The sequence below is a fragment of the Rhineura floridana genome, chromosome 1, assembly GCF_030035675.1.
Source record: "Rhineura floridana isolate rRhiFlo1 chromosome 1, rRhiFlo1.hap2, whole genome shotgun sequence".
In the NCBI taxonomy this organism is placed as follows: Eukaryota; Metazoa; Chordata; class Lepidosauria; order Squamata; family Rhineuridae; genus Rhineura; species Rhineura floridana.
This window is the reverse complement of record NC_084480.1, coordinates 184,310,522-184,330,113: the sequence shown is the minus strand read 5'-3', so window position 1 is coordinate 184,330,113 and position 19,592 is coordinate 184,310,522. Positions and strand designations below refer to the sequence as shown.

Genomic DNA, 19,592 nt, shown 5'->3' with positions numbered 1-19,592 from the left:
GTTCTCAGAACTTGAAATAGGGTTTAGGTATTGCCTGGGGGTCAACAAATCTTGTCAATCACAACCCTGACTTTACTTATTCTAAAAACCTGAAAGGGTGGGAATTAGAGCAGCTGGTACTAACAGAAGTTGTGGGGAGTGGCTGACATGTTGGTTTGTATCTTTTAAACCAGACCACCTAGAAACTTAATTTTTTAAAAATGAAAGCTAACAGTCTAGAGATTAATGTGACTCACCTGGAGACCCAGAGAGGACACCCAAAAACCAGAGCAAAAACTGGAGACCTGGCAACTCTACTGCAAATACAGGAAAATTCTTTCCTTGGTGACTTGTTCCCAATAATTTAGCCTTAAAAAGAGGACCAACAGCCAATAGAACTCAAATGAAGCTTCCACATCATCACACTTTATAAAATATATAACACATTTCTTATAATATATTGGAAGCCATCTTGGCAGGATTTCAACCCTTAAAAATTGCCTAAAAATATTTTAAATATTTAAATAAATAACCCAAAATTGAGGCTAAGTTCAGAGACAATAAGATGTAACACATATCAATCCAGAGATTCCTGTTGATCTATAGTTCTTCAGACTTACTCCTCCACTGGTCATTCTGCTGCTGAGCTGTACTAATCTTTGCTTGGCTTAGTGTGGCATATGAACCCAAGCAGGTGGCGTAGCTCTCACAGAGAAGCCACGACCTGCAAACCATAGACAGACCATAGTTATAGCTTGTGGTTTGTTCAGAAAGAAATAAACCACAAATCCAGATTCAGACAACATTCTAAGCCATACTATAGCTTAGCACAGCACAGCAGCATCCATGACTGGAGGAGGAGCAAAACAGCTGTGATCTCGTCTCAGGAGCCTGCACATGTGCCTCTTCACATTAAGCTTGCTTTGCCATAGTGTTACATGCTAACTGGGCCGTCATAATCTCCCAGAGTAGCAAGGTTTTACAGCTCTGGTGTATGAAAGTCTGAAATGGCAGAATGCTGTTCTGGATTGCTGCTCTGCCTCTGAGTGCTTTCTCCTTTTCTGTCCTACAGATCTGAAACAGCAAAATGTGAGGCTCATTAAACAGTCTTCACATCACTCTAGTGTGCCATTCTCTGAGGGTATGTGTCTGCACTCTGGCTAGCATAGCCAGTCTCTAGATATTAATGTTGTTGTTGTTGTTGTTGTTGTTGTTATTATTATTATTATTCCACCCTTCCTCCCAAATGGAGCCCAGGATGGCAGACAACAAGCAACAAAAAGCAAAAACATCTTATCTTAAATAGAAGACATGTGAGGCCTGCTCTGTGGAATTGTACCTTTTCTTCCTAACATGGCAACTCTGTTTCAGCACATGCATTGGGAATAATCTAATGCCTGAATTCTGGCATGGGGGCTAGATATTCAGGTAGCCTCCTTGTGGACATGAGTCCACATTGCTGTTGCTGTGCAGCTTCCATTCTTTTCAGTGGGTCTTACCAAGGGCTTCTCAGCAAGCCCCAGAACAGAGACACTTTTCTTCCTGCCCCATTCTGTCCCCCCAAGTATAGAGATATGAAGGCCTGGGATGGAAGAGATTTTACAGGGGGGGGGATGTTTTTTTCCAGGCGGGTTCCAATGTTTCAGAAAAAAACCTGGGATTTCCCCCCCCTGAATTTCTCAATTTACTTTCTGGGCCTTCACATCTCTATTGATGTGAGAGTAAATGAAATAGATTTTTTTTAAGAGAATCTGGTTTACTTGGATAATTTTTTCAAGGGTAACTGGTGATAGGAGAGAATGTTTATGTTTGTAGAGTAACTCTGAATGTGTATTAAAATAGACTGTGCCACTGTGAATAGATTTGAAGTTCTCAAGGAAAAACCCAATGATGAACACGATTTTGATGACAGTTTCAGATAAAGGGACCATGCAGTACTGTGATGTTTCATATAATTAGATTTCTGTCACATAGGTAAATAACAAGGCATCCCAGTTAATGCATCCGAAGAACTCCTCTGTTTAAGGCCAAAGCATGAGAGAGCTGAAACTCAGATTTTCATTGACAAAAATTAGAGAATACTCCAGAGAAGTTACTATAGAACCTGGCCCCAGTAGTATAGTGTCACAAAATGTGCCTCTAGTCCCCGGACCGCTGTCTGCAGAATAAGCAGTCCCCAATAATACACCTTTGTTCTAATTACAAAATATTTATCATTGCTTTGAAATGATTTCAATTTCTGTCTAGCTGGCCGGGAGAAAAGCCTTTATTTTTATTATTTATATAACACCATCTATGTATTTACACCTAGTGCATGGTATAGGGGAGAGGGATTGGGAGGTACACTGAACAGAGCTAGAAGCAGTCCTAGTTAGCTGCCTAAGGTATTCTTTACAGCCCTTTGGGAGCAGTGAAGTCAAAGACTCATGAAATCAGATGGTGTTTGATTTGAGGCATTTGGAACAAAACCAGGATTTCAGGCATATTTCTAAATGTAGAAAAGTCTAGGTCTTGAATAAATTCATTTGCTTTTTTTTTCTAGAAGAAAGAGGGAGAATAAGTTTTTGACTGTAGGCCTTGTGTTTTAAGGTTGTCCACTTGCTTGAAGTTCTAGGAAGTAGAGAGGATCCTGAGGGTTGCACTGAAACCACCTTTGCCCCTAAGGTAGGGGGAAGACATTAAAGCAGGGAGACAAAATGAAGTTCCAGGGAAGAATTTATCTCCTTCTCTATCTAGCAGTTGAAGTGTAGGCTGCACACACTTTCCTCAGAGAAAGGCCCATTAAGCTCAATAGCTCTTCCTTCTGCATAGACATGTACAGGATTGCACTGTCTGTGTTGCAGCTACCACCTGCACTGTGCTTCGGAGAGATTTTCTGGCCTAAGCTGGGAACAGTTGCACACTGATGTGTACACAGAATCAGATCGTCATCCACTCACTTGCAGGACAACTGTTTAGTGCTGGGTTATGGCAGGAAAGAAAGTAGACCTGGATTAGAATTGCGAACAGAAAAGAAGTGACACAGTCCCTACAGAATTTCTCATCAAGGGAGGCTTGGCTGATCAGCTCACTAGTCATTAGGGGAAAGGGAGTAAAAACATATCTGTTTCAGAGGGCTTTTAATCTGACTGGTGGTCAAGGGTATTTTTTGAATGCTGTGGACTGGTCTACAGCTGATCTGTTGGTGGGGTAGTATTTTTATATTATGAATTTAATGTTTTTAAATGGTTTAATATTTTGTTTCTTAGGTATCACAAAGCCATGGTTGGGTAGTTTGTAACACAGAAATTTTAGAACAACTAAATACATTTTAGAAACACTGTTGTAGTTGATATAATAGTTCTTGCTGTTTTGCAAATCTAACATTGAAAAATAAAATTACTTCAGAAAAGTGATAGTGTAATACACTTTTCTCCTTTTATCCAGATGGTGAAAAAGCTGTATTGAAAAACCATCTTGATCAAAATCCACAAGCCCAATGGAATACTACAGAGCCCTCCAGAACAAGCAAAGACTTTATAGAAGATATCAATTCCCCAGAACAGTAAGTAGCAGGGTTCTTTCTTGTTGCATGGCCACAAGAACTGAGAATGCTTCCCAGTCCTGAACAGCTTTTAAGTAATTTTTGTTAAATCCATGTATTGCTTACTTACAAAATTATGTCTCAAAGAATGCTTTGAGACACAAACTAACAATAATTGGTCCCTTGGTCTTTTTGAGCAAAATGTTTTAATCACTCAAGCAGACAACGATGCAGACAAACTAGAAACAAAGCCCTATGAGGAGAAACTGAAAGAACTGGGCATGTTTAGCCTTGAGAAGGCTGAGGGGAGATACGATAGCATTGTTCAAGTACTTGAAAGGTTGTCACACAGAGGAAGGCCAGGATCTCTTCTCAATCATCCCAGAGTGCAGGACATGGAACAATGGGCTCAAATTACAGGAAGCCAGATTGCAGCTGAACATCAGGAAAAACCTCCTAACTCTTAGAGCTGTACAACACTGGAACCAATTACCTAGGAAGGTAGTGGGCTCTCCAACACTGGAGGCCTTCAAGAGGCAGCTAGATAACCACCTGTTGGGAATGCTTTGATTTGGATTCCTGCATTGAGCAGGGGGTTGGACTTGATGGCCTTAAAGGCCCTTTCCAACTCTATGATGCTATGATTCTATGAGCACATACACACTTATGGCAAGGTTTTGTAAAAATCTTTTCTAATTTTGAGGCCTTGCTAACAGTGCCCCCAGCAAACTCTAGAAACAGAAATGCTGATTTTCAAGCATGGTGGTATTTCTGTATCACTTCATTATGTATAAAATCCTGCCCCAGCATTAATGCTGCAGACCTCAATGACCTTGTACTATCTTGATTGTGCATGTGAGAAAAAAAGAGAAAAGCAAAGTGAAGACCCAAGGCCACAATGGTTCATTAAGAAAGAAGCTTTATTACAACTTGGGAATGTTGCTTTGCTTGTTTGTTCAGGTGCTTTGACCCTTTTATCAGGCTATCCACTGAATGTATGTGTGGTTGGAAAGCAGCTCAGTAAATACACAAAGCTGAAGGATACTTCGTTAGCTGTCTGTTATCAAAGCTTCCAATTTATCTTTCCCCTTTCTTTCTGTCTTTGCAGCATACAACGTCGACTCTCCTTACAACTGCCCATTCTTCATCATGCCTATTTGCCATCCATAGGAGGGGTCGACGCCAGTTGTGCTAGTCCATGTGTCAGTCCCAGTGCCAGTCCACGGCACAGACATGTGCCACCATCTTTTCGTGTGATGGTCTCTGGCCTGTAGGAGGATCAGAGCTTGATGAACTGCTTTTGGTACTCAGTGGCTGGACTGAACATCTTGTGTCGAACTCTTGCCTTCTACATACTCCTTAACTCTTATCACAGAGGAACTAGTGTTATGAGGCCATTGTCAGGGGAAGACCAGCTCCACTGCTGTGAGAAGGCATGCAAAGTGGAGAGGGTCACCCAGAGGTTTATCTGTAGCCTTATGGACATTTTTATTGCTTCACAAAGAAAGTCACCAAACCATGATTCTTCCCAAATTTCTACCAGAGGCCAAGTGGCTGGGAAACATAAACTTGACAAAGAACAAACACAAAAGATCCCACTCAAGTGTCGCTAAACTTTATAATGCTACTGAAAACATGGAGCCATGTGCAAAAAGAAGGAAATCACATCAACTGAGAGCTATATTAACAGAACTGGATACACTTTGTTTTGCAGGGATTTCATTCAGGTGCTGGAGGCACCGGTTAGTTGGGCTGACATTCATTTCTGGGACTACGTTGAGTGGGGAGGAGCTTTCAGAAATGGTTCCTCAGGTATCATTAAGACTTGCGCTCAGCTCAGCTCCATCCCTCTCAAGATACGCTTGGGATGGAGAATGTGTCAGGGGGAAGCAGGGCCAGGGCCAAGATCTCAGAGAGGTGACCAGAGTCAAAAATGAAGTATTTGCAGCCATTCCTTCCTCCTGCTAAGATACGGGGTTCCAGAGGGAACCATCTGCAAAGGGACAGAGACCTAGATCCAACAGCACTTAAGGCCAAGGATGGGTACTGAAGTCTTAATGTCACAGGACGGATTGTTTTCCCCTCCCCCGAGTTTGCTTGATTTAAACCACAACATAATTACAGTACAGTTTATTTAGTAAGGAGGGGTGGGGCATTTAGGCACCACATTTTGCTGCTGCAGCTGAAATCTGCAGAGGCACAGGTAGTATATATACAACATTTGCTTTATATCTGTATGTGTGACAGTGGTAGCTGAGAATAAGACACTCTGAACGAAGTTTGCCTATGGGGGGAATCCCCTTGTCCTTCAAATTAGAAAACAAAAGTCAAACAATGATTATGGGATTTGTTTCTGTAGAAAACCCCCAGAAGACTTTTTAAAAATTGTGGGTATCCCCCTGAGTAATCATGATTTAATCTACTCCCTCCCTGAGAGCAACTGAATTGTTATTAATTAGAGAGCAACATGAAAAAGCTGAAATGAAATGTTTGATTGCTTCCATCACTAACTGATGAGGTCTGATCCAAGCATGTGCTACTATTTGTCTGTTAGTGGTTCTGTGCAAGCCTGCAAGATTAAGGGTTGTTTGTGCATGCATGATCCAAAGAGGTGTACCTATCTTTTCACAACTACCTGGCACAAAGAATTTCAATGTGAATTTCCCCATTCCCCATTAGATACCTAATTGCCTGAAGTTCTTATTGCTATGTAGTTATAGGCCACTTCACTCACAACCCCAAATGGTGCATTCTACATGGGAATGGCATAGAAGCAAGGCCTAATCTCCCCCATTGCCTTACTACATATAGGATGTTCAGAGTGAGCTAAGGCCTATGCATTTCCATGCATCTATTGACTGTGCTTTTCAACTGCTGATACTCAACCCACCCAACACACTGTGAAGTACCACCAGTTGAAAAGCACTGCTGTGTTAGGTCTTACTCACACAGTCTTTAGATCCAGTGAGCTGGGCCTATTCATGCACTCATGTAAGCTCTTGTTCATTCACATGGCAAGCTATTAGGATATGAAATCCATCTGAATGGGACAGAAACAACTTTCAGAGCCCAGCTGCAGGCTGGAGAAAGGCAAAAAAAAAATCACTCAGTGTTGTATTCTCATTCCATTATCTCTGTTCAGGTTTTTTGTAGTGCTTTAAAACTCTGCAACATATATGTGTCCAGAGAAAGCAGCACAACAAGATGAAATTATACCACTTTCACCTTTTTAAAACAGCATTGGCGCTCTCTAACCTTGGCCACTCAAATTGGATGGCAATTTGGCATGCAGCATTGCTCAACATTGATGATACTGGCTGGCTGCCTTTTCTAAATCTTGTATTAATTCAGCTTGCCACAATAGGGCATAATGAAGGGGGTGTCATTTGTTACGCTTTCCTCTCTCATGCCATAGGAATTAATCTTTTTCCACCAGTGTTCCCAGGATAGCATTTAGTATCTGAATGAGAGAGGAGCTATATCAGTTGAGTCACTGCAAATGCCCCTGCTCCCACCTCCATGATTATATAACCCATGAATCTTAATCCATTGGGAGCATCATGAAATCTCTTCCTGAATACATATTGCTAAGAGGACATGGAGGCACCTGGAAGTGTTAGGACAACAGCGAGTAAGTCTACCACACAGGAAGTAGAGCACATTACTCAGCTTGAGCACTAACCACTGCAGGTGTCATCTGGTGTGTATGCGTGAGCGTGCGTATGTATGTATGTTGACAGTATTCTCTTAATTTATTGATAAACTTCATCAGGACTTTATTTAATACAAATATTACTTTTCAAAAAAGAACAATAATACTGTATATAATGTATACACAAACATTTCTGTAGAAAATATTATTCCAACATAGCAGGAAACAAAACAAAAAACTTCAAAAAGTATTGGACTGTTGGCGGTGAGTGAGTGTCTGTAACTCTTTGTGCATACTGACTGTGTGCCGTTTCTTAGGTTTAAATCATGCAGTACATTCTTTGTCTCAAATGCAACTGTAGTTTCTCCCACAACATTTTTTTTAATTTCCTGCAGAAAATAAGACCCACAAAAGTGACTATAGCTATTCAATGTTTCCGTTTTTTTATACTGCAGCAAAAACGTACTGTAAAAAATTATGACAAGGCCATGCCCCAGTGGCATTTTCCAACAGTGATAGTGCACAAATGTTTTAACCAAGACTGGAACTGTCAAAAAAATTATTTTAAAAAAATAGAGAATACATGGAGAATTTCTTGTATACCCCTTATACTGCATGAAAACCAATTTTTAATAAATTGTTGCAAAAATCTGTTTTATTAATAAAATAAAGAAAACCTAATTAAGTACTACTTGGTGAGTCTCTTTCTCACAGACAATCCTTGTAAAAGGACAGGGGTCCTTCTAGCTAGGAGGAAGAAAAGCTCACTCAGCCACCATTTGTTGAGGCAGGATCACCTGACCTCTTTTTCTGTATTTCATACCACGTTTGTTAGGCAGGCAAAAGCCTAGCTCGAGGAGCGGGGAGATGCCTCCTTGCGCTAAGCCTTGGCAAAGCCTTTCTTCTAACAAAAGACCCTGTCTTCCAGTGGAAAGGGGAGCCAGCTAGTCATAGACCACTCTGTGGCCAGAGAAAGAAGCTGTCGCAGCATGTTATCTGTATGCACCACCAACCCACTACAGCAGTGAACAGCTCCTGCAGAGAATTAGGTTGTAGGAGCAGCCCTTCTCCTCACCTCCTAGAATGGTCTACATGGGTGAGGAACCTGTGGCCCTCTGGCTGTTTCTGGATTATAACTCCCATGATTCCTTACCACTGGCCATGCTGGCTTGGATGGATGAAATGGGGTCTAGAAACAGCTGGAGGGCCACTGGTTCCCCACTCTGGCCTGGATGCTGCATACTACTTTTTCTGACTATGTTGTGGACTAGATGTTCATGAGGTCTCTATAATTTCCAAGCTCAATGGTGGATGCAGTGTAGAAGTGATTCTCCAAAGTGCCACTATGGTTCTGATCTCAACAGACTGGTACTGACAGCTGAAAAACATCTCTATTGGAAGATGGAACTAGCATCGAATGGGGCTTTTATGTATTTTAACATATGATTTTTAGGACTTTTGTGTTTTTCTAAGTGGATACAACCGTATCACATGGCAGATTGTATTCATTTCTAAACTGGGCTGGGTTACAAAAGTAGTACATATGTTCCTATTTGTGTGTGACTGATATCAATTGTACAGCTCGCTACTTAGCAGATCAACATCTAGGCTGATACGTTTTAGCACATAAGACAGAAAATGGCTTCAGCTGCCCCAGAGGCCCCTAGCCCAGAAGTTCCCAAACTGTAGTTTGTTGCACATCTGTAAAAACTACAATGAAAAATAATGCCGCCTCTAGCAACTGCTACAGCAGACAGAAAAAAATCATTAAGTGGTCTGTCAAAACTGTCAGCAATTTTGAAGTCGTCTGTAAGGGAGGGGGAATCAGGAAACCACTGCCCCAGCCATTTCAAAAATTGCTATCTATTATAAATGTTGTTCAGTTGAATCTATTTTTGTTTGTTACCTTTCCATTAAAAACATCCTAGGTGCCATATAATAAAATCTAAAATAAACAAACATAAAAACATATAAAAATCAGTAAGAACAGATAAAAAAGTAGCAGCCTGTTAAAAACATAACTAAGATTAAAATGCACAGATTAAAACACAGTGCAGCAAAGGAAAATCAGTACATGCCAGTTTAAATAAAAAGGGTTAGCTTGCCAAATATTTCTGGATTACTAGGCCAATATTGGATCCTCACAATTTCCAAGATGGTAAACCTCTGTGACCATCAGATTTATTTTTCAAGTCTAACTTTCCCTTCACTTACATAGGCATTTTCAAGCCTAAGGATTCAAACAATGCCATCAATCTGTATTGATGGTTGGTATTTAAAAGTTATGCTGGAACACTGACTGTGTGCTCCTTCGACATAGTGGGTAATACTGAGCATTATCTTTTATATTATCACCTGCATAATTGCTCCAGAAAGAGATTTCCACCTGCATTATTGGCCCTTTAGAGGGGTGGACTTAGTTGATTACAATTTTTTTAAAATATCTGGTACAGGTATATTTATACAGAAACAACATTATTTGCTGCAGCAGCCAGAAAGATCTGCAATAAACATTTTCAGATAGTAGCTGTAAGCCAAGAACAGGGAACCTAGATGTTGTTGGACTATAAACTGCATCATCCCTGACCATTGCCTATGATGGCTGCAGTTGATGAGTTTGAGTCCAACATCATCTGGAAGGTCACAGGTTCCTCATCCCTGCTGTAAGCTGTACAGGTGATCATTTAAGATTATGAAGCTCAATGATACATGAGAAACAAAGCTATTTTTTACACAAGATGGTTTATATATTGCCTTGTTCTTTGTTGAAAATAACACTTGTAATCTAAATTAGCATCATCATCATTTATTACCTGCCCTTCAACCGAAGGTCCCAGGATGGATTACAACAATTTTTTAAAAAAGGTAAAGGTGTCCCCGCACTTATAGTGCGAGTCGTTTCCAACTCTTAGGGTGACGTATTGCGACGTTTACTAGGCAGACCGTATATATGGGGTGGGATTGCCAGTTCCTTCCCCGGCCTTTCTTTACCCCCCAGCATATGCCGGGTACTCATTTTACCGACCACGGATGGATGGAAGGCTGAGTGGACATCAACCCCTTTTACCAGAGATTCGACTTCCTCCTTCCGTTGGAATCGAACTCCGGCCGTGAGCAGAGCTTCGGCTGCGTTACCGCTGCTTACCACTCTGCGCCACGGAGGATCATTCAACAATTTTAAAGTAAGACATTAAAAACAATTTAAAATCGCAAAATAGGGTGGGTCCTAAAAATACATCTCAGGTGTCAAAGGCCAAGGTAAAGAAGTGTGTCTTCAGTATTTGCCAGCAAAGTTGTCAGATGCACCTCGCTGAATGCAAGTAATAAAGAACTAAGCTATCAGTGGCCTTGGTTGGAGAGAAGCAGTGCAGACACATCCATCAAATTCATCAGGGTCCTGGTGAGCACTGAGATGTGGATATGTAGTCATATCACTGTACATGGATTTCCTATATTGTACATACTATTTGCAGCCATGGATGGGGAGTCCTGTGTAGGGCTGTGCAACCAATTTGTCTGAATCCCGAACCAAACTGGGCCAATTTGTGCTGAATCCAGATTGGGTCAAGGCAGCTACAAATTAATACAGAGCAGGTTGGGTACAGGGCTGGCGCCAGAGGGCGGCCAGGGCCTCTGGCCCAAAGTGTGGGAGGGTAGTGCTCCTGACTCTGCCACGAATTGCGGAGAGCTCCCAGGCAACCCCCCCCCCACTACAGTCAGTGCAGGATTCAGTAAGCCCACATGCATGCCCCACCTACCCTCCCCGTCTCTGTGAATGATGTGTACTGCATGTACATGCCTGCCATCAAGCAAGATGGTGGTGGGGGTTTCCCTATGGGGGTGATGCACCATACAGTGCATACTTCATTCACAGGGACAGGAGAGGTAAGTGGGACACGTGGGAGGGCTTATTAGCCCTACACCACCTGTGTGGGGGGGCCTATGGCACCCAGGGCAAGCTGGTGCCCAAGGGCCCAGACATACCTAGCACTGGCCCTGGTCTGGTAGACCTAAATCAATTTGGATTGATTTGTGCTGATCTGGACTAGAAAACAGTCTCTCTAAATCCAGACAGACCATCTCAAAATTATTAATTACAACCATTATAAGGAGAATGGTGGGGGAGGAGTGCTTATGGAGAGTTCTAGCTTCCAATCCAGGGCTGGACTCTTACCCAACACTCTCAAGTCACAATGCTTGTGGGGAGGAATGGTAAAGTCTTACAACACAGCAGGCTCACACTGCCTTCAGTCTTTTATAAGTTCTGTCTCTTGGTAAGAGTTTGGTGGCATTTGTTCAGCTTCTGTTTTGTTTCCTTCACAGTACCCTAACCAGTTATGTAACTTTCTGTTTTCCATCCCTTCCCAGTCAATCCCAGTCCCATTCTTCTATGAAAACAAAATATTTTTGTTGGTCTCTAAGTTACTTAGGCAGTGTCACTTTCCTTATTCTCCCCCCGCCTCAATTTTGGTCCTTTTTTTTAGGTTAGGTTTGCATTTTATTCACAGGTGTATAGTTTTCTGGTTCTGCTTACTAGCACTTGAGAGAGTCTTGCGAGTACACTATGCACAGACCAGTAAATTGTACATAATCAGTGCACAAGCAGCAAACACACACTACAATATTGCATACATCAGCAGTAGCCTTTTTGAAAAAATATTTTTGAAAGAAGCAAGCTTTAAATGTGGCTATAACAACCCCCCCTGGAACTACCTGTCTGAAATTTGGTGTGATTGGCAGGCGACGGTGTCTCCAAATTTCATGCATCTTTGTGAAAATGGCTGTTTTGGACTTCCGGGAAGGGTTGCTTTGCCTGTGCTGCCTCTGAGCGAGCTCTCGTCTCAGAAGAAGCTTTTTCAGCTCTAAAATCAGTCACAACGTTCTTTTTGACTGATAAAGATTTTCTCCCGGGCAGGGAGAAACGTAGAGATCAACCCCAAAGCCTGTTTTTGTGGGGAGGACTGGATTTCATTTATTTATGAGAGAAAGTTCAAACTGCAATGCCGGATGGACTTTCATCAAGCTCTAGCTGATTATAGCGACACGTTTATCTTTTCTTTAAAGAAAATGGAGTCTAACAGGCAGATAAGCATCCTTCTTTCTATCTTCTTTTTTTACTTGGCTTAAATTGGTGCAGCAAAAAAGAGATTTGTCAATGAATCAGCTGTGAAGAACTCTTAGGTGAGTTTTGGCTTTTCGCTTTCACTAACGAAATTAAGGAGGAAAGAAATCGAAAAAGCTTATCTTTGTTTTTATCACAAAAAGCTGTCCTGGAGGTGCATTCTAAAGATATCAACGGAAGAGGGATTTCTATTTCGAGGAGGGGGGAAAAAAATTCTTTTTGGTCTATTTCATTTTGACGAATCTGCTTGTTCACGACGCCACTAATTGTTTTGATGTTGGGAACTAAGTTTGTTTTGTATTCCTGAACACATAGAGATAAGGCAGGCTGTATTGTCTACACTGATACAAGCAAGCCTGAAATATTAACCCAATTGTGGCTGAAATAATTTTTGTCTCTGTGGTTTTAAGAATGACAAACAGGAAAGTGAATGAGACCATGGAAGAAATTATGTTTCAGAAAATAATGGGTGAGATTGAGATAACGAAACAAACCCTGAGACAGGGTAGACAGGAGATGAAAATTGAACTTAACAAAATGACGCAGGAGCTTAAAGAAATAGTGGATTCTGTGAGAGAGGAGTTTGATGGGATAGGGAAGCTACAAGCCCTGGAGATTGGAACAAATGTGAAATTTGAAAAAGATTTGGATTTTATGGATGTTAGAAATAAAGTTGACTGTTTGGAATTCAACGCTGTCTCTGAAGAAATTAATGAAGATTTTGGTGGTAAAGTTATCAATGTCTTGGATAATTTTCTGGACTGGAATGATGTGATGGAGTTTGACATAGAAAAAATCTATGCAGTTGGCTACAGATATGTGACAGTGGAGAAACTCTTAAGAGATGAGCCAGTGCATTTTGTAAAAAAGAAGAACAGAGATATGACTTTGCAGCAATACTTCAGTAACATATTCAGAATTCTTGACTGGAATGATGTGATGGGGCCTGACATGGAAAAAAATTATGGAATTAACTACAAATATGTGACAGAGCAGAGATGCACCCAGAACAGAGATGTGACTTTACAACAATATTTCAACAACATATTCAGAATTGATGGCAAAGACGTATTTGTGATGGGGGAAATTCCCATCAGACTCTTGTTATATGACTATGGCTATGACAGCAAGATCATCATGGGATACTGATAATGGATGAATGGATACTGAAACCACTGGATTTAACAGGACTATTGAAGATGGAAGATGGAATTAATATTGATAATGGAAGAATGGTTATGGAAATTATTGGACTTAACAGATTTGACGAGATGGATTAATTGATGTGTTTACTTGGACTATGGCTATGACAACAAGATTATTATGGGATATTGATAACGGAAGAATGGCTACTGAAATTACTGGACTTAACAGGATTATTGAAGATGGAAGATGGAGTTAATATAGATAATGGAAGAATGGCTATTGAAATTATTGGGCCTAACAGATTTGAATTAGATGGATTAAGCGACATGTTTATTTGGAGAAAAATTGAAAGATATATCTTTCAAGAAATTGAAACCTCTCTTTGACTTTTTGTGGAAAGAATAAAATAATGTTTATGAGATTTGATGATTAATTAAGATAATTACTGGAGGAAAGTGATTTTATAATATAATTTTAGAGATAGGATTATTATATATTCTAGACCTATAACTGATCTGCGACAAATCGGAAGTCGACATTTTATTTTATTGTTTAATTGTTTTTGTTTTGTTTTGTTTTTTCGTCTTTGAAAATTTGAATAAAAATTAATGATAAAAAAAAGAAAAGAAAATGGCTGTTTTGGTTTCCCAGTATAAGCAAACGGGAGTACAAGGTTCAGGTTTCTTGATCCAAGTCCAGCCTTGCACAGCCCTAGTCCTGTACTTTCAATGGAAAACAAAGATGAAAGAAATATGACCGTCCAGTAACACTCTAATCCTACATGAACGACAATACAAGCAAAGATAATGCAACTAGCAGACTCCACTGAATTTCGTCCATACACTCTTTTGCTTGCTCAGAACTGCCCCCTCCCTTTAACTGAATATGCCTACACTTCCATAAGGGAACAGAAGGCTATGGCATATATATTGCTCTTTACATATAGGAACTGTGATGCACCATCTTAAAATTATTTGAACCATTGCCCAAGCTGAAGGCAGATGCCACTGATGCTTCTAAACACCAACAGCATTATCAGAGATCAGCTTGCAAACTCAACAGCAGTGATCCCTACGAACAACCCTATGAAAGGTATGTCAGCACTGTTATTGCAACACTGCAGTTGTGTAGGGAGTAAGACAGAGACGGTAACTTGCTTATGGGCACTTTGTGCATTATAGGATATTATCTGGGGACTTCTTTTTTCATATTTCATACTTGTAGGTACTGCACCATATCAGGTCTCCCAAATTTGAGTTTCAAAATATACATTTAGAACATTTTCATGTTCTAAATAGATTATAGCTCCCTATAAATTGTTCAATATCACAGCGTCACATTTTTCAGGCTGCAATCCATTACCCACTGAACCTGGAAGTAAACCCCATTGAACTCACTGGGACTTACTTCTGAGGAGGTAGCACGTACTGATAAATCACATACACATGTTCCCAGTTGTTTTCCTAATTTATGGATGACCTCACAGCTATGTACAAAAATTTGTGCTATTTTGCATTATAATCATATGAATCTATCACACCTAATACAGTCAGACCTATTGATCCATCGAGCCTGTGCTGTTTAAATCTGATTGATAGCAATTCTTCAGGCTCTCAGGCAGAGGTAAAGTGATGGTGGTTTATTTCTGAGCTCTGTTACTTGAAGACACTTTAAAGATGTGCAGGACTGAACTGTTGCATTCTTGACATCTGATTAATCCAAGTGTAAGAAAGGTTCTTAAACAGACTGGGCTCACTTTCCTGAGAAAAAAGATGATTGCTCTGGTTTTTGCAATTATTCTGGGAGCTTTTACAGGCTTTTCGTGTAGCAATTTAGATAAAAAGAGCTCCAACAGAGGCAAAGAGGGTATTTATGGAAAGGCTACTAAAACCCTTCTTTCTCCGATTTCAGCACCATACAGACAAGAGTCAACAAGAAAAACACTGCCTTAATTAATTTATTATATTTAAACCTCACCTTTCTCGCATGACTGAGATTAAGGCATTGTACTTACAGTACTCACAAGTCTCCAATCTAGGCAAAACCCGGACCTGGGTTCGATTTATGAAGAGTTGAAAATGAAGGAGCTCTGCAGGTTACAATAGCTCTATTCAGGCATTCATTTGCCTCACGTTTGTGCACCACTAACAGCAGGACTTTCAGCGGTTGAAAAAGTTATCATGAAAACCAGGTTAATGTTGTAGGAAAGTGAATGCTACACTAAACTATAGTACAAGAAGTCTCAGAGAAACATTTTTTTCTCTAACACAATCGGAATCAAATGGCTACATCATGTAAGTTCCACGGCACAAGAAATCTGATCTCAAGCCACAGATCACCTGCATCTCTGTTAACTGAGAAGGAGAGTTACAAAGAACTTCAAAAGGTCCTCTAAATCAGGCGGGGAACATTTTTCTACCTCAGGGCTGCATTTCATTCTGGGCAAAATTTAAATGCCACACGCCAGTGGTGGGTGAGGTCAGAGGCAAAAATGGGCACAGCAGTTTATGCACAGTATTACAGTAGTAGTACAGTACTAGTGTACAGTTGTACAGTAGGCCAGTTCATGCACATTCTCGCACAGATTAAGTTGTTCTCACAATAAAAAATACATTGGTTAAGACTCAGGTCGATTCAGAGGTAAAACTAAACCCAAGCGCTTTGCTCAGGCATGTTAACACTACATATGAAAATTCTGTTGCACATACAGGGGAAAATATTCAATTTATCAGAAATGTGCATTGTATTCTTTGAAAAGGGGAAAGGAGTTGGCAGGGCTGTAGAGTCGGTACACCAAACCTTCGACTCCGACTCCTCTATTTTTCTACTGTCCGACTCCGACTCCACCCAAAATTGCTTCCAACTCCACAGCCCTGGAAAGGGCTGTAAATGTCTTTTTAAATTGGAAGCTCTCATAGGAGCATTTTTAGCACTGCCTGAATATGCGCTGATCTTGGCATCACAGCATTTGTCTTCATCTGGGTCCACTGACACACAAAATGTTTTCCATCTTGAGTTATGGTGAAATGCTCAACTACAGCTGACTTCATGGGAAGCTTCTTTGACATTGTGAATTTATATTTTTAAAAATTTGTCAATCAAAATTTATTTTGAAGCCGGAGTCAGAGTGGGTACATTTCTACCGACTCCAACTCCGACTCCGACTCCACCCAAAATTGCTTCCGAATCCGACTCCAACTCCACGACTCCGACTCCACAGCCCTGGGATCCGGTCCCTTCTACCCCATCCACTTCTGTTTTAGAGAGATGGGGCATCCCCAGGAAAATGCTAGCCAAGGAATGCAATGCATTCAGCTTATAGGAAAGGACCTTCCATGAGGAAAGGCCAATAATAAACTCACATGTTATTACATAAACTGCTTTAATAAATAAGCTCAACTTAGACATGTGTCAGTTAATATAGTTTCCAGAATAAGAAGTGCATTTAAAAAAAAATAAAGTTTAGAAAGTGAATTATATTCAAATATGTCAAGAAGTAGTACCAGTGTGGCCAAAAGTAAATCACTTAAAGACTGTAGCTATTAATATTGAATATCTTGACAGAACAGTCAGCCCCACAGCTTGCCAGCTGCAACCAGTTGCTGCTTCCTGCTGCATCTTGCCCAGCTCTGCCCAGGCGTTTTCTCCAGCACAGCTGCTTGACAACAAGCGTGTGACTCTGGCTGCAAAAAGACAGAAGCTATTAGGGGAAGGAAGCCCAATTCATCTCTCACAACCACAAAATGTCAAACTCAGCTGGACTTTGCCAATTCAAAACATCAGCATTTACCTAATTAGTGCACTCCTTTTCAGCACTGCCAGCTTGGAAAAACAAAACTTGTCACTGCCTGTAGATATTAAAGATGCTGGGACTATTACCAGTGCAAGTGGCATTTCTTCACTTCATCCCATAAATAATTCAAACAGAAATATACCTATTTTCACTGTAATTTCAGGCCAAACATCGCCATTAAGAAAGTATACATCTAACAAAAAGTTATGAAACTTGTCACATTGAAAGTTTAAAAAGAAGTGTCTGAGAATACAACAGCTCAAGGAAAAGGAACTATTCAGACATAATGCCAAACCATGCTTTGATGATCAGGTGTGCCCTCATGAGCCCATATACTCATTGCCCCCAGCCCCATTGCACAACTTACTTTATTGTGCTTCTAGTTGTCACTAACCATAGTTTGTAATGACATCCACATTGACAGCCTGTAGTTAGCACCTTACCTCCAAACCATAGTTTATATGGTTTCACATTTTTTTAAAAAATGTTTTAACGATGTTTTGTTTTAATATGTTTTAAAGTCTGTTTTTATGATGTTTTAGAGTGTTTTTGGTGCTTTTGTTTGCCACCCTGGGATTAGATGATTAGATTAGATAAACAGACAGACAATTGTGATTTTCAGACAAAATGCTAACTACAGGCTACCAATTTGGTTGTTACAACCAATTATATTTAACAAAAAACAGGAGGGTCTGAGATAATCCACACGAGTCTGTAGGGGCACTCCCAATCACTAAACTATGATTTGCCATTGCATCCAAAGTGAGGCAAAGTCTGGCTGCACAAACAACTGAAATCATAAGGTTGTGTGAAACAACTTTAATCACCAAGCTAATTTTCACATTTCCCAATTAATTTTGAAACATATATATATGTTCTTCCTCAGAGAAAACTACTAAAATAAAAACAAATATTTGATCTAATTCAATCTCATCCAGTTTGCACCAGAGTAAATAGAATTAGGTGCAAGAATTAGGTAGCTACAACTGACAATTTGCTACATTGAACTGTTACTTAAAGCCTTTCCAATGAAACTAACAAGACTTTATCAGAGATAGTTACATCAGAAGTCAGGCTATGTCAATGGAACTATGTACGGTTTTATCGAGCTATTTGTGCTTGGGGTAGATGTCCCATGGGACTCTGGACTGCGTGTGAGGTATGTACGTGGAGCCAGGCACTTCACTCACAGGAAGAACAGATGCTGCTGGTACACTAGCAAGCCCTTTGGGCCAATCTAGCTAAATGGAAAAGTTAATGGCATGGTGAGAGATTCAAACATTTATTGTCTCGTGGGGCCTTTACAGTACAGAAGTAGTTTCAAGCCATATCTCAGAAGGCACAGAACTTAAAATCAGTTCTCCAATATACATTGTTGATGTTGTAGCGATATTATCATTTTTATTGTTGCTGCCCTGGGCTCCTACTGGGAGGAAGGACAGGATATAAATAAATAAATATTGGGTTTTTTCATTATTTTATTTAGACAGTTTATTTTCTGTAAACTACTTGGAACACATATGTGTCTGTGAAAAGGGCATTATGTAAATAAATAAACTGGCTATGACTATACATCCTACCTCCTGTCAGATTTCAGCATTTAAAACCCCTCTCTACATACGTTTTTAAGTGTCCTGTAAAGGTCTTTAAGGCTCAACTTGTATATGCACGTCCATTAGGTTATTTCTCTGCACTTGAAAACTGGCAGCTGAATATGCAAAATACTAAAAAATACTGCATGTGAAGCGATTTGGAAGTTCCATGACTGGTATTATATCTATGATAACCCAAGTTACTGACACCTGTAAATGGTCACCTGATGTTTCACTTGGACAATGACATACATGCATGTGTGAACCAGGACTTGGAGAAACAAGGAAGGCTTGACACCATATGCATATAGCAATAAACACCTGTGGCTAACAATTCTAGACAGCTAAACTGAATTCTGGTTCCATTTTTTATTTAAGTCTCAAATTGTATCTGAATGGAAATTCAGGTTACAAATTCCAAATAAGAGTAGAACTACAAAAAGGAGCAATAGGGGATTACATGCACTAACTGCTACAAAAAAGAGTAAGTGAGTTCGGCGTGGTTGGCTCAGGCATCTACTATGGGATCTAGTGAGCAACAGCAGCTAAGACACTGGGTCCCTGGTTCAAATCTCCTATGAAATGGCTGGATGGCCTTCGACAAGCTGCTTGCTCTCATCCTACCCCTCAAATCTGTAATATTGTGAAAAACCTATTTTACAGGGTTATTAAAAGGATAATAAGATAGTGTAATGTGCAGTGTTTTGAAAGTGCGATATAAATACCAAGAATTACTGTCTTCTTCCAGGGCTGAGAAACACACCAGGCAGGCCACATGCTGCTGT

At 40.3% G+C, this 19,592-nt stretch overlaps 2 protein-coding genes across 8 annotated transcripts in view; one reads left to right on the top strand and one right to left on the bottom strand.

Moving 5' to 3' along the window:
- GABBR2 (gamma-aminobutyric acid type B receptor subunit 2) overlaps positions 1 to 7,791 on the top strand; it is a 435,702-nt gene extending 427,911 nt beyond the window's left edge. Inside the window, exons 18-20 of the mRNA XM_061588946.1 lie at positions 1,052 to 1,120; positions 3,406 to 3,523; positions 4,611 to 7,791. Coding sequence (XP_061444930.1) covers positions 1,052 to 1,120; positions 3,406 to 3,523; positions 4,611 to 4,776 — 353 coding nt within the window. The 3' untranslated portion in view covers positions 4,777 to 7,791. The remainder of the gene's footprint in view (positions 1 to 1,051; positions 1,121 to 3,405; positions 3,524 to 4,610) is intronic.
- An 8,996-nt stretch (positions 7,792 to 16,787) lies between these two features.
- ELP2 (elongator acetyltransferase complex subunit 2) overlaps positions 16,788 to 19,592 on the bottom strand; it is a 68,959-nt gene continuing 66,154 nt past the window's right edge. For all 7 annotated transcript variants that reach the window (XM_061588981.1, XM_061588956.1, XM_061588965.1 and 4 more), the window contains one exon: positions 16,788 to 17,105. In XM_061588981.1, coding sequence (XP_061444965.1) covers positions 16,992 to 17,105 — 114 coding nt within the window. In that variant the 3' untranslated portion in view covers positions 16,788 to 16,991. The remainder of the gene's footprint in view (positions 17,106 to 19,592) is intronic.